General features: G+C 40.5%; 1 protein-coding gene across 1 annotated transcript in view; it reads right to left on the bottom strand.

The window, feature by feature from the left end:
• Nucleotides 1-264: 264 nt before the first annotated feature.
• BSG (basigin (Ok blood group)) overlaps nucleotides 265-15465 on the bottom strand; it is a 37218-nt gene continuing 22017 nt past the window's right edge. The window contains exons 4-9 of the mRNA XM_077475623.1: nucleotides 15194-15282; nucleotides 12848-12984; nucleotides 7428-7704; nucleotides 7047-7071; nucleotides 3256-3317; nucleotides 265-822 (exon numbers count right to left, since the gene is read on the bottom strand). Coding sequence (XP_077331749.1) covers nucleotides 3263-3317; nucleotides 7047-7071; nucleotides 7428-7704; nucleotides 12848-12984; nucleotides 15194-15282 — 583 coding nt within the window. The 3' untranslated portion in view covers nucleotides 265-822; nucleotides 3256-3262. The remainder of the gene's footprint in view (nucleotides 823-3255; nucleotides 3318-7046; nucleotides 7072-7427; nucleotides 7705-12847; nucleotides 12985-15193; nucleotides 15283-15465) is intronic.

The following is a 15465-nucleotide window of genomic DNA, read 5'->3' as shown; positions in this document are numbered from 1 at the left end:
TCAGTTAAATGTAACCGTGCCATATCACAAAAAGTGGGCCACCATACAGGGGTTAAATCTTCCAGAGGTCAAGTGGCCAATACTGAAATAATTGCCATGGGGGGGGGGGGGGTCATTAACTTGCTACACTTGTCAGCAGCAATAAAGTCTTGTTAAGATACAGGGAGGATGAGATGTCAAGAAAGCCTTGAAACTGCAAAGATTTGACAGCACATGTATGCAAATCTACTTGCATGTAATAAGTAGTAGGAAAACTGCACAAATAAAAGGAAAATCTTTATTGGCGTTTCTTTGCAGATACAAATTTACAATCCAGTGTCCACTTAGTCAGATTTTTTTTCTCTTCACACAGTTTTACTCTGTCAACTCCAAAAAAAATAAAAAATAAAAGTATACAAGCGTTGCATGCACATAGCATGCTGTCTGCAATAGGAATTTTGTATGCTTTACAAACTAACATTAGTAAATCATAAGTCACAGAACTCAGGATCAATGGAGAAAAAAAAAGTGGCATTGATACAGAACCCATTTTTATTTTTGTGCGCCAGAAGCCTTTAGCATTTTTTGGCAACTATACACACACCAGTATCTAGAAGTAGCCCCTATTAGCAGAACTAGAATCACATGTACATAAAGTCCAGCAGTATAGTTAATGCCTAGAAGTCAATGTCTCCCAGGCATTACACAAAAAAAAAAAAAAAAAAAAAAAAATACATAACACAAGAGGAATTGTCAATATATTTGAAAGGTCACGGGACAGGGAATCCAATGAACTCTTGAGTGAAAAACTCTGAAGCTTGTTTTATGTGTAGTAGACGTCATCTGAAAGGCAAAAACAAAAAAGGATTCAGTTGCCGCATTATAAATTAGACACAAGGTAAACATAGCTTTTCACTAGTCCAGCACCACAAACAGGTCCCTCTGAGCACACAGCATGCACAGTTGTCAAAAAGAGAAGATCAAAAGGAGAAACAGCTAAGCCCTTTATATATTCATAAGCTAAAGCCATGCTGCAAAGCCACATAATGAGAGAATGTGGCACCTATGAGAGGGAGAACAGTAGCATAAACAATGCAAGAGTCCAAAATTAGGTCCAAATGCAAGTCCAGATATAAAAGTGGATGGCTGCCAGCTGGACGAGTAAGAAGGAACTTTGGGATGAATAAAAACCAAAGACCAGCAGCGCCATTCAAGTATAGTAGATCTAAAAATCACCAACCAAAAAGTGGGCAACTCACATTCAGGAGATTGTATACTGCATTTCAACACTTATGCCGTGTACACACGAACGAACTTTCCAAATGAACCAAGCAATAGTCTGAGCACAGACAGAACAGTCCCCGATGTGAAAGACATACGTCCAATGGAAAGCAGCTTCAGCCATACTGGTGGGTTCCAGCGCTTCTTTGCCTGCAAGAACCTTGTGTGGACACTCCACTGACCACTCAAGCGATGCAGCAGCATGGAGGATTAGCTGCCGCAAATTTATAGCATGCATGCCACTTCATCAGGCCCTATTGGCGGCCTTACTGTTGGTATTTGAAGGTCCATAAATATGGCCACCACATGGCCTGATTGAGCATGCATGCCCTGAAAGCGCACTAGCTACATCCCTCTGCTGCTTACATCTCGAGCCGTCAGGGAGTATCCACATGGGGATCTTGCAAGCCAACGAGCACTGGAACCCACCAGTGTGCCTGAAGAGTCTTTCCACTGGACGAATGCCATGCACAGGACTGTTCTTTCTGCAGCCACACTAATGCCCTGTACAGGGTTGGACATTCTGACCACAAAATCAGTCTGATCCCGCCCCCCATGGATTTTGGCCGAAACTTGTGTTGCATACACATGGCCAAAGTTGTCGAAAATCTGATCGTTCAGAACGAGGTGGAGTTTATTGCATACGACGGGACTACATAGGAGGCTAGTAGCCAATAGCTTTGGTCTCGTAATTTAAACGGAGCATGCATGGCACTCTGTCCGTCAGAATTCTCTACAAATGATCAGACAAAGTCTGATCGGATTTTTGTTGGAAAATTTTAGCTCCAGCTCTCAAACTTTCCATTGGAATTGCAGACAGGAAAAGTCCAATAGAGCACACACACACACACACAATCTGATTTTCCAACAACATAATCCGATCGGACCTTTTCCATCGGAATTTCCGACTGTGTACAGGGCATAAGGGGGTTATTTACGAAAGGCAAATCCACTTTGCTCTACAATTGCACTTGAATGTGCAGTTGCTGTAAATCTGAGGGGTAGATCTGAAAATAGGGGAAGCTCTGCTGATTTTATCATCCAAAACGTGCAAGCCGAAATTCTATTTTCCTTGCATGGCTCCCTCAGATCTATAGCAACTGCACTTCCAGTACAATTTCAAGTGCCATTTGCACTTGTAGTGCAAAGTGGATTTTCCTTTAGTAAATAACCCCCTAAGTGTTGATATACATTATACAAGCCCTCAAAAAATGCAAGTTGCCTACTTTTAATTAACTTTTGATTAAAGTGATTTACTGTGCTCAGGTGGCGCTGCCTGCAAAGCCACAGGTATACCACCCATGTGCCTTCCAATTGCTCCATTATGGAAATCTAAAAAAAGCTTGCCATCTGACTTTCACCAGTCCACTTTTCTGGCAAACACTCAATTATATATTTTTACACATGCTGAGCTCGAAGCAAACAAAAAAAAAAAAAAAAAAAACACACACACACACACACACACACACACACACACACACACAACACCCCACAACACCTACACACTGAAGACCATACTTCAGAAAAAAAATTCAGTAGGACATTCAAACCAGTCACTAACACAAGGTGGATGGAGGCATTCCCCGTACTGTATTCTGACAGGGGCACCCGCAGCTGTCAAGACATTGATTTCTTCAGCCACTGGTAGAGAAATTTTCTAACAACTTGGTCAGAAGGCGAACAAACCATTTACTTCTGTAAAGTAGGGATAGCTAAACACTAAAAATTTAGCATGTATAACCTGCTCAAGACCATCAATGTAGCATCCTCAAAGTGCTGACAGTGCATAATTCGCCAACTGTTACTGCTTCCCAACAAACATCCCAGGCTTAGAATTATTGAAAGGTCAAAGAAAAAAAAAAAAAAAAAAGAGAAGAATATAAAAAAAGTAATTTTTGAAATGTAACTTTGTACTGAAATGTTTGAACAGTCATTTCTCCAACCTGTGGGCAAGAGCAGTTATACAGGAATTTAAATGCATAAGTTAGCCTTTACCTGCATCTCAGCTAGAGGTCCTCTGTCGCACAGTGTCATGATTTGCACCAGCATTGCTTTTCCTACAAAAGGAAAGGGGGAAAAAAAAAATAAAAAATAAGTTACAATGGAGGGCTGGATGTTATTTGCAAACTATAAACAAGTGTTCCTTTAAAGTGGTTGTATACTCTTTTAACTTTTACCTACAGGAAAGCCTATAAGGCTTACCTGTAGGGGAAAAAAAAAAATATATATATTCCCCTTGGTATGCGCCGCTGACTGCAGCGGCGCATGCGCACAAGGGGATTCTCAGCTGAAAGCCCGGCAGTGGCCGGACTCGGCTGGGATGTAATCACCTGCGCGGGAGTGACGATATCACGGCTCCGGCCACTCACAGCGCCGGAGCCACAATACCCGGAAGAAATGCCGAGGGAGCTGCGTGGATCGGACCAGATGTCGGGGCCTCGTTCTAAGGTAAGTATTTCATAATGCGCTAGTATGCGGTGGATACTAGCTCATTATGCCTTTTCCTTTGTAGGTAAGAAAAAAATAAATAAAACATCTGCAGGTTTACTCCCGCTTTAACATAAACAGATGTATATGGTACAGTCTTTCTAGAACCATTTGTCCAACAAGCATTGTCATCTTTAATCAACTCAAGGATAACAAAAAAAAAAATTATATAAAAATTCAAAGCTCACCAATGGCAGACTAACTTTCAAACACTGAATATCTGCAGATTTATTGTATGACAAGCTTTACAATGAACACAGGTTCCTTCATAAGTTTTTCTACTGTGCCTTAACCCCTTCCCAAACAGCTGCCGCAGTTATTCTGCAGCAGGTTGGCTCCCTTGCACGAGCTGTCGTATCTGTAAGTCAGCTGTTTAAGACACTTTAGCAGGCACGTGCCCGCATGTCCGATTAATCGCCAGACAAGATCACGAGCGCAAAAGAGCGACTAGTGTTAGCCCCTTCCCTGCAAAATTACATTTATACAGTAATCAGTGGTTATTTTTAGCTCTGATCGTTGTATAAAATGTCAATTGTGTTCAATCAGTCCACCGCAATCACGATAAAAAAAAAAAAAATTATATTATATCTATCCTATTTTGTAGACACCAACTTTTGCGCGAACCAAATATACGCTCATCGCAATTTTTTTTTACCAAAAATATGTAGAATACTTATAGCCCTAAATTGACGAAGACATTGTTACATTTTGGACATTATAGATCAAAAAAAGAAAAAAAATGTGTCCCTTTTAAAAATATTTTTTTTTTGCGCTATAAACAAAACAACACCCTTAGGAGGTGATCAAATACCACCAAAACAAAGCTCTATTTGCGGGTGAAAAAAGGACTTCAATTTTGCTTGGGTAAAACCATGCAATTGTCAGTTAAAGCGAGGCAATGCTGTATCACAAAAAAATGGCCTGATCATTAAGGGGGCAAATCATTTTGGGACTGAATTAAACTTCAAGGCTGTTGGAGCCTATGTATTTCTGTTTCTAAATATAAAATATAACAGTATGGTGGTTATTAGGCAAAAGAGCAAAAATGTGGGATTTACACATCTTTAGAAGGGCTACTCGAGATTAAAAAAAATAAATACCGTATATACTCGAGTATAGGTCGATCCGAATATAAGCCGAGGCCCCTAATTTACCACAAACAAAATGGGAAAACTTATTGACTCGTGTATAAGCCGAGGGTGAGACATGTCCGTCCATCCCTGTGTGTCCGTCCATCCCTGTGTGTCCGTCCATCCCTGTGTCCTGTGCCTCTGTGTCCTTCTGCAGCGATCTGCATGTAAAAACATGCCAGGATTGCCGCACCTCTTCTCGTCTGTGACAGACGGCGGCCATTCCACTGTTCAAAAGCCGCGCCTCCGTCTGTGATAGGCGGAACACTCAATTTCCCAGCAGTCAGTGTTCCGCCTATCACGGACATCCTCTCATCCTCGTCCCTAGTACGAGGATGAGCGGATGTCCGTGATAGGTGGACCACTGACTGCTGGGAAATTGAGTGTTCCGCCTATCACAGACAGGGAGGCGCGGCTTTTGAATAGTGGAATGGCCGCCGTCTGTCTGCTCGACACGCTGATCGGGTAGACAGACGGCGGTGACTCGAGTATAAGCCGAGGGGGGCACTTTCAGCCTCAAAAAAGAGGCTGAAAATCTCGGCTTATACGGTAAATAAAAAGTTGCCTTTAATTACTCTTTAGAGTGGAGATGGATTAAAATGCTTCTCCTTTTATTGCCACCTGTGCCTGTTGAGATTTAAGAATTGAATGGGTTGGATAGGGTACCAATTGTTTTAAACTTAATTTTTCTGGGCATCACAAGGGATGTTATGATGTCCAAAAATAAAAAAACGCAACAGCAGTGAAGGTACACTTTAGTGAGCGATTAAACTGATCTGTGATCAGATACTTTACAAAACTGCTACAATAAAAAAACTGCTTGCAAAGCGAACAGAAATGACAAAATACTTGTCATTTTTGCTTTCATTCATGAGGGTGGGGGTATCACCCTGTGGAAGTGATCAAGCGGCTGTAGAGCCACTTGGCTCACTTCTAGAAAGCCCACTGCTGACTGCAAATTTTGCTACTGGGACCATGGCTACAGCTGCATGGAAACAGGTGTAACAAGGGTGTGTGGAAACCGTTAGCTTGTCAGATTTGCACACTGACAGGGTGCGTTTTTTTTTTTTTTTTTTTTTAAACAAAGCCACACTGCCTTCGTTTCCATTATAAATCTTCCTACCTATGCCTTGCGTTTTCACCTGCACAAGATGTACATTAATCATGTTGTGTCATTTGTTTAAATATGGAGCATACTAGACACTGCACAGGTTGATGCATGACCTCTGCAGTTTGAGAACCTAGTTAAATCGGAAAGTGTACAAAACCTTTAAAAGTAGCATGCAGGAGTAGTATAAAGGGGGTTATTCGTTTTACCATCTTTTCTTATGGCAGGACACTAAAGTCCAACACCGGGAACTTATATTGTAAACTTAAAAATTTTTTTTTTTTTTTTTTTTAAACAAACATGTCATACTTGCCTCCACTGTGCAGTTTGTGGCCCCGAACACAGACTTCTGGTGTCCTTCGGTGCCTCTCCTCAACACAACAGATATCCCCTAGGAGGAGAAGTGCTCCCAAGTCCAGGATTTGGTATCCCGTTGTTGGATTTGATTGACGGCAGTGGGAGCCAATGGTTTCGCAGCTATCCATCCATCAAGTGCCAAGAACCCCGGGCAGAGGGACAGTGTGTCCTCACTGCCAGGTGCTTTTTCATTTTAATGCATAGGATGCATCGAGGTGAAAAAAAAAAAAAAAAAAAAAAAAAAAAAAAAAAAAAAAACACGAGGCTTACAACCCCTTTAAAGTGGGTTGCTCTACTGGTGCTTTACTTCAAGTGCAGCACCCTCCAGCCACCACCTTATGCTTATCTGAGACCCATCTCAATCCAGTGCTGAGCATGAGAGCAGCATCACTGCCCTCCCTCTCAATGGTTCAGACACCAGTGGGAGCCACTCTCAGATCACTTGTCAATCACAGCCATTGAGGAGGGAGTGGGTCCAAGCCACACTGTATAAATTGACACATATGGGAGAAAGCCGCTTACTAAGGGGGCATGGCGCTCCGGGGGGGGGGGGGGGTCGGTGCTCGACGACCAAGAATCAAGGCCGTTCTGTGCAAAATCATTGCACGGAGCAGGCAAATAAAACATATTTGTTAAAAATAAAATAAATAAAAACACCCACACGTTACAAGCATTTAACCAAATCAGTGCATCTTAGTACTTACAGAGGCGCAGATCCACCATCTTCATCTATGGAGGAAAGAGAAAAAAAAATGATTAAAAACTTGGAAAGACAGCATAGGAGTAGGCACCTTGCTAACATGTTCAATAGAACACAGCAGATGTTCTAACCAAGCAAAGCAGGAAAAAGGCTCAAGCTCCATCTTACCAAAATAATTCACATGTCCAGAAGCTCAGAAAGAGAGACAATTAGTTCACTACAGTGATACACAGAAGGAACAGACTGTAGTATCAGAATGAAATGAAGTAGGAATTTTAAGTACTAATTGGACCATGAAAAATAAAAAAATTCTATACCATGAACACACATTATCCAGAGAAAAAAGTATTTTTATTAGGAATTTTAATTTATAATATAGTCTTACCTTCAGGCACATCATCTGGCTTTCTCCTCTTTTCATAGATAAAGATGATTGTTACTAGGATCAGAACTTCAGCTACGATGCCAAGAAACGGCCAGAGGGCAGCAAGACGGTTGCGCACATGCAGAGAGATGGCGTCCCCAGTGATACCATGTATATTTGATCCATTGCAGATGTATTGACGTTCATCTCTTTCAATTTCCAGCTGGTGAATACGTAGCACTGTCTTATTTCCAGTGGAAGTTATGTAATAACGGTCATCACTCCCGTTCACTATGGGCTGTGAAGCAGAAAAAACACTTGAACTCAATTTTTTCAGTAAATATGCTTCAAAATTAAAGTAAAAATACAGGCGTGCATATATTTAGCTTCTGTTTTAACTTTAACAGTTTTATCCCAATTTCTATGATAAAAAAAAAAAAAAAAAAAAACACAAACATACACACACACAGAACGGGAAGAACTCAGGAAATATACACCAATAATTTTACCCTTTCTAGGTCAAATGCAACTTAGAAATTCCCTACCAAACACTTTAGACATTTCCCAGTACATCTGACAGAACATTACTTCCCCCCTAGCTAGCTGCAATAACCTTAGTATTTTTTCTTTACTATGGCAGATTCTTTCTTAAACGTGGTCCTGGGTGAATTTGTAACAGGATTACTTTGAGTGGCAGGAGGGGTGCCCCCTCACACTGCTTCCCAGGCTTACCTGCCCATCGATGAAGCCTGGGAACGATCTAAAAAAAAAAAATTAGCAAATCCCCATTAGCGATTAAAAGCCACCAAAAGAGTTTGTACCCAAATTCCTTTTTTTCTTTCCACAAAAAAATTAATAAAAAAAAAAAAAAAAAAAAAAAAAAAAAAAAAAAAGAACCATTGTAGTATAATAGCACAATTGTCATGAAAGCTGAAATTGGCCTGGACAGGAAGGGTGTTTGCCCCTGTAGGCAAGTGCTTGAAGAATCTCATCCCTCTGCGCTAGTGTGCAGAAGCAAAAACGCAAGCATATGCAAACTGTTCAAACACGTGAGGCATCGCTGCAAACGTGAGAGCAATAAATGTAGAGCAAGACCTCCTTTAAAAGCCCGTAGATACGCTGTGATTTTTAGACAGTTGCGTTAAGATGACTGATCATCCACAAATCTTACAGTTATTACGGTGCTTTTGACAGCGGTTTCACTTTGTCAAACAGCTGGCTATAAAATTTGTCAGATATTAACTCAACCTCTGTATTTCATCGACTACCCATGCTCAGAAACAAAATGCAACACATTATGTCACTTCTGATATTGTATTCTGTCTTACAATAATTCTCGTATTGTTAGCAGCCGCTTCACTTTCCACATGAGACTAGCTTGCCACAAAAATCAGGACGTTCTGTTGTCTGAAAATCAAAGCGTGTGTACGAGGCTCAATTCTAAACAGGTAACCAGGAAACTTTATTTTTAAGTGTCGCCTATGGAGATTTTAAATATTGTAGTATGTTGCAATTTCACGAGCGTGCACAATTCTAAACATGTCAAAGCATGGCATGTTAGGCGTCCATTTATTCAGTGTAACATCTTTTGCATATCAAAAAAAATAAATAAAAAAAAACAGGGGTAAAATGAGTTTATTCAAGTGTATTTGTTTCCCCAAGACTGCTTTTGAAAGACTGCTGCACAAATAGCGCATGACAAAATATTGAAACCACTTTTCTTTGCAGAGACCCTAGAGAATAATTCGATTTAGATTATATATTTGGGGGTTCCAAGTAAATTTTCTAGCCCAAAATGCTGATTTAAACAAAACGTGGCAGAAGAGGCCTGGTTGGCAAGTGGTCAACATAGCAGACAATGGGCTAAATTGCTAGAACACTAAAAAATGGCTCAAACTAAATGGGTAGATTTGGAGGTTTTAGGGGAAAATAAAAAAGGATTACCACTCCTGGCCGTTACAAATGAGCAACTAATCCCTACAGCCAAATTACATTATAAAAACCACACTGGCTAAATATTTAGCAATTTGCATTCTTTGCTAAAAATATGCAGCTTTGCCTCCATCTGAACAAAAATATTGGCACAGCAAGTGGCGCTGACCCATTTTATAGTATTAAAATGGGAAAGGCTCACAGTACCCAATTGTTTAATGAGCTCATTTCGCTGCACTGTTTGGGCTGCTACGTGCAGGATGACAGGCAGCTTCTCAAAATATCTATTCAGCCCGTTGGATTTCTGCCAGGAGGCAGAGCAGTTATGCAGAAGCAAAAAAAAAAAAAAAAAAAAAAAAAAAAAAAAAGGCATACAAGATGTAACTTTCATGTAAAAAAGGTCAAGTCCATGGGGTTTGGTACAAGGTGTGTACATTCTGAATTATGCATAGCTGCAGAAAATCCTTGCACAAACCCTCCCACTGCTGCAGGATTTCATATCCACATGTCAGTCTAACTTCAGTCGCGATTTCAGAGACACCTGTGCAGGTTCTTGCAGATGGTCCATTTCAGGGAGAAAAAAATAAAAATAAAAATAAATTCTCACCTGAAGTCAGCAAAGTAGTACATAAAACTACTTTTGGGAATCTGTGTGGCGCCTCAAAGGCAACGTCGCACCGATTGACGGTACCATTGCCGACAATGACCGATTTGGCATGTCAAATCGCATCTATGTGAATCTTTGGCGAAAGGTCAGTTTTACGCACCACCCATTCAGATGAAAAACAGAATAAGGCCGACGTTATCCTCTGGTTTATGCATTGATCGATTTTTAGATCACTGTTAATTGGATAGTACATTTCTCCATCATATAGCTCAAAAAAAAAAAAAAAAACACACAAAATTACAGCGCTAGAAACAAATATTGAAAAAAAATGTAAACAAAGCTTTAACTAAACCTCAAATATCCTCATGGCCAACGTAAAATATAAAAATAAAGTAGCACTGCAAAAATGTGAAATGAGTGAAGATCAGAAAAAAAATAAAATAAAAATAATCCATCAAATGAATTGTCCCGATTCAAGTGTAATAAAAAAACACGATGAGAAATATTCAGATGAACCCCGGCAGCAGAAAACAAATCCTTCTGCCAGTAGTATCCCTTCCTAGAGAAGCACGCTGGATGATAGTGGTGATTGGCAAGTTCACATGTCCATCTCTCAGTGCACCGCCCACCGCTGTTAGTGTCCCCTTGTTCACTTCCGGATTTCGTCGGCGGAGTTTGTGTTCACAGAAGTTAGTTGTCCCTGCAGAGGGCTGTGTCTGCCTGCCTAGTTGACTCCGCTCACACAGGAGTCCAACCGATCCGGTAAGGACCCTCAGATACTACTATCGGAAGGATTTGTTTTCTGCTGAATACTGCTCCCGGGGTTCATCTGAATATTTCTCTCATCTGCAGTATTCCTATCAAGGACATTAGAATTACTTTTTTTGTGTTTTATTACACTTGAATCAGGACAATTCATTTGATGGATTTAGTTTTACTTTTTTTCTGTGAGGTTTTTTTTTTTTTTTTTTTTTTTTTTTTTTAACACACTGATCTTCACTCATTTCACATTTTGCAGCGCAACTTTATTTTTTATATTGCATACTAAAATGCAACTTTAAACACATCCAAAGAGCAGAGAATATGTAGAGTTAAGCACATCATAAATCATGCAGCAAATTTGTTGGGATTCTCTTTTCACGCCAATCTACTGAACAGGGTTTGGTGTTCAGAATGAAAAACTGAATAGAATAGTCTTGACCATACAATACATTATATGCCACAGGCAAAAAAAAAAAAAAAAAAAAAAAAAAAAATAAAGTTACAGAAGCAGTTTGGTTCACAATAGTGCAATTTCTGATGTAACTTGAGTCGCACTGAATTACATGACAAAAGAGCATCGTGGCTGTTCAAATCAATTAAAAAATTGCTACAAGTAGATGAACAAGTTCTATAAAAACTAAAAATTGCGAAAGTGCTCACACTCCAAATCAAGGAACATCCTCTAAACTTACAATGTAATAAATTTATGGAATAACCCATGAAGACAACATTGATGGACCATAGAGCTTCATTTGAGAAATTAAATAGACAAAGTTGTCTTTTTAAAATTAGAGATTGAGGATAAAAGGTGAATAGCTTAGACTTGTGTGATTTTTAATATGAAAATAAAATAAAAGCTCATCTATAATTTTCACAAGCCAAGAGCAGTGTTAATTTTGTCAAGTTTTCAATTTAGTTTTAGTCACAGTCTTAACTAAAATGCTGTTTTAGTTACACAGTATTTTAAATGACTAAAGTCAAATGCGTTAAAAAAAAAAAGCATTACTATTTAAGAGCATTTCTCTAGAATTCCCCAACACATTATATAGTTCTGGGAGTAAAAACCTAACGTAGGGGGAATGTCAAATAAATAAAAAAAAAGAAGAGTGATGGAGCGCACTGGGCAGAGAACTAGTCTGGGGAGGCTGTTATTTTACACAGTGCTATGCACGGCCACCTCACAGGGAGGGGAAACTCACCATGTGACTTACAGGGCAGTGTTCCAGAACACCCAGGCAGAAAGAAGGAACCTGCTTCTCGGCCAACACAGCTCGTCAGGGGGGCTGAGGCTTTGACAGGCAAAGCTCGAGGAAAGCAGAAGTTCAGGTGAGCAAACATCCCTTTCCTCGCATTTTTGTTCTGTGGTGTTCATTGACAAAGATTGGAATAGATTTTCATCATAGTCTTCGTAAATACTTTGTTTTATTTAGGTCTTAATCACTGAAAACATAGTTGATGAAAATTACAAATATTTTAGGCATGTGTTAAAGCTGCATAAATCTTTGCATCTACACAAAATTAACAATGGTGATCAGAGTAGCTCTATAGGTTACCTTGCCTTTAGTCATGACTTGGTCCATAAATTTTGTTCACATCAAAGCAGTACAACCGATGCAAGTTTGAGGAAGGGTCCTGTGCAATTTTTGTGGTCCTTAGATTTGAATGGAAATGCCAATTTAAAAAACAATTTTTGCGTGTTTGTGTCCAAATCTACACAGCACGTCAAATCGAAAACTCACTGTACTAATGTAAACCAATCCTTAAGATATTTACTGCCTCGCAAAAAAAATAAATAAATAAATAAATAAATAAAAAAAAAAGTATAAAATTTACATGGATACACCATGTAGATGCAAAGATTTATGCAGCTTTAACACATGCCAAAGTTGCAAAACTGGTTTTATCCATTAACTTTGTGATAAAAGGTCCAAAACAAATCTATTGTGGCAACCTTATACACAAGAGCCACAGGTGATAAAAGCAGAAAAAGCCCTCTACTGCCCAGACCACATGTTAAGGTGGTATCAGAAATCATAATGTACAATACAGAGCCAAGTGTAGTCCAGGACCCAAGTGCAAGAAATGGACCCCAAAAAAACAAACCAAAGCTCACAACTCTGGTGGTCCACCCAAATCATACCTTAATGCCATCTTCTGTAACCACTGACCACATCCACTCTTCTACATGTGGGAAGGAGTTACTTTTGCAGGTCAGCACGCCAGTGTCGCCTTCATTGCCATGTTCTGTTTTCTTGTAAGCCGTAACATAAGGGGCAACTGAAAGGAAGATGTGTTTTACTGGCATGAACATTTTCCACCACAAAAAAAAACAAAAAAAAAAAACACACCACACAAAGAATTTGTTATCCCATCACAAAGGGCAAGGTGGCACTCTTTACATCTAGATGAAAAAAAAGGTCTCCAAATACAGACCGGTTTCTTCACCATAAGAGCTGAAAATGTGGAATAGACTACTGAAACTGCGGCTTACGCCAGTGGGGTGCTTAACCCCCACTAGCGGCCTAAAAAGCATCACTGCCAAAGCACTGGCCATTGATTTAAATGACAGGGGCGTTTTGGGAGTAGCGCATTTACCACTCCCGCAGCTCCCCAAGGGTGCTGCATGCAGAACTTTTGCTGTCTCAGGCTCACAGTAGTGAAAGGAGAGGCACTTTACAAGCACTTTTTAGCACCAAAACCCCTCAGTGTGACAGAGGCCTAAGGGTTATAGTTTTGCTTTAACTGAACTCTGCTTTTGCCAAAAAAACATTTGAATCAAGTAGTATATGTAAGCAGTCTACTACAGGCATACCCCATTTTTTACAATGGGACCATAGCAAGATGAAAATTTACTTTAAGCAATACCTTTCACTTTTCTATGCATGTACTGCATTGCAATAGTACTTTACAGGCATAACCGATTTAGTTGGCAAGCTGGCCAACCCCAAAATCACATATGTTGTAACCCTGGGTCCCCCCTCTGTGCACCCCAAGTTTGGCTTCTGTCACTTATGGTTCGGGAGCAGTGCCACATCAAGTTTACTAAGATTTCCCATAGACTCAATGTGTCCATAAAGTGAGGGTACATAAAAGCAGGGTATGCCTGTACTGTTGAATATAAGCAATGCATCTGCCATTTGTTGCCCCAGAAAGATTCAGGGCAAGAACTGCAACTTTGTATGATTGCACACCCCATAGATCCGAGTGCAATAAGGGTAAAGTATAGGCCACCATAAGAAATAAAGCCCAGGAAGTTTAAATGAAAAAGTGCAAAGAATATTTAAACACAGGCTAAAATGAAACCGTTAGCCTATGCAAAGTGATCAACCACACCCCAAGCAAGGTCTAAGATGACTGTAGTGTGCACAGCTTGCGTAATATGTATGATATGCTTACAATACTTTGATGGGTCTGAGCAGCCACCTGACTGCAGGCAGGACTGATGCATGCCCAAGCTGGCAATTTTTCCAGCCCCCCCCCCCCCCCTTTTCAACATTCAAGTGTCCAGTATCAAGTTAAAGGGGTTGTAAAGGTAAATGTTTTTTCACCTTAATACATTCTATGCATTAAGGTGAAAACACATCTGACAGTGCCTGCGCCCCCAGCCCCCCCCCCCCGTTTTACTTACCTCACCCCTCGAAAGTCCCGCGCTCATCCGACATACTTTCCACCGTTCAGCCTGGCTGCTGATTGGCTGGAGTGGATGGATGGAAAGCAGCACAGCCATTGGCTCGCGCTGCTGTCAATCACATCCACTGACGCGTAGCGCGGGACCGTGTGATACAGCGAGCGGCTATAGCCGCCGGCTGTATCACGGGAGCGCGCCCGCAGATGCTTCTCACCATGCAAGGGAGCTCGCATGAACGTGAGAAGCACCTGCGGGAGGAAGCCGAGACAGCCGCCGAGGGACCCCAGAAGAGCAGGTTCGGGGCCACTCTGTGCAAAACAAGCTGCACAGTGGAAGTATAACATTTTTGTTTTTTTAAATCACTTTACAATCCCTTTAAACGTTCTGCCAAATGAAAGCTGAATGGCGGACGCAGGTTCTAATACTATGAAGTCAAGAGCCTAATGTAATTTAGGGTTGTTGTAGAGGCCTTATACAGCCTGGGGCAGGAATCCCCAGGAATTTAAGCAACTCTTCAGTGCGGGGGGGGGGGGGGGGAAATTAAAAATAAACACACGCCCCTGCACTACAGTAGTATTTAGACTATATTGAGGACCCAAAGGGCTTTAAGATACAAATATAAGCAGACTGGTCTGAGAAATCGAGAAGACTCATGAAAAAGCAGCAAATGATGAATCCAGATGAAGATTAAAGATTGAGGACGCAGACTCAACACTCATTAAATGGTCTGATGCTTTAGGTTATAGTTGCGATACATTTACAGCCATACAACTTTAAACTTTGGAAATATGTTCCCATTTTAGGTTGTATATTTGCCCATTAAAATACTAGAGCTTTCTGTAACATGGAGTCATTTACCTGTTACGTTAATCACGGCATACACGTCAGGAGAGGTCAGGAACTTGCAGATGTACTGTCCAGAGGTTTCTGCATTCACTGCAGTAATACTAAGAAAAGCAAATACTGTTTATTCGCAACATTCACAAAATAGCATTAGATAATATTGTCAAAGCTACAATGCCAAAGAAAGTGCATGCTTTTTGGTCTACAGAAGTAGTGCAAAAAAAAACAAACAAGTAAAACAATGCCAACTAGGATGGTCTCATAGCATGTGACAGCAAGCTTTCCAA

This window comes from Lithobates pipiens, unplaced genomic scaffold (genome assembly GCF_037356315.1).
Source record: "Lithobates pipiens isolate NorthernLeopardFrog02 unplaced genomic scaffold, aLitPip1_a1.2 Scaffold_13, whole genome shotgun sequence".
Classification (NCBI taxonomy): domain Eukaryota; kingdom Metazoa; phylum Chordata; class Amphibia; order Anura; family Ranidae; genus Lithobates; species Lithobates pipiens.
The sequence above is the reverse complement of the archived record's forward strand: the minus strand, read 5'-3'. Positions and strand labels throughout refer to the sequence as shown.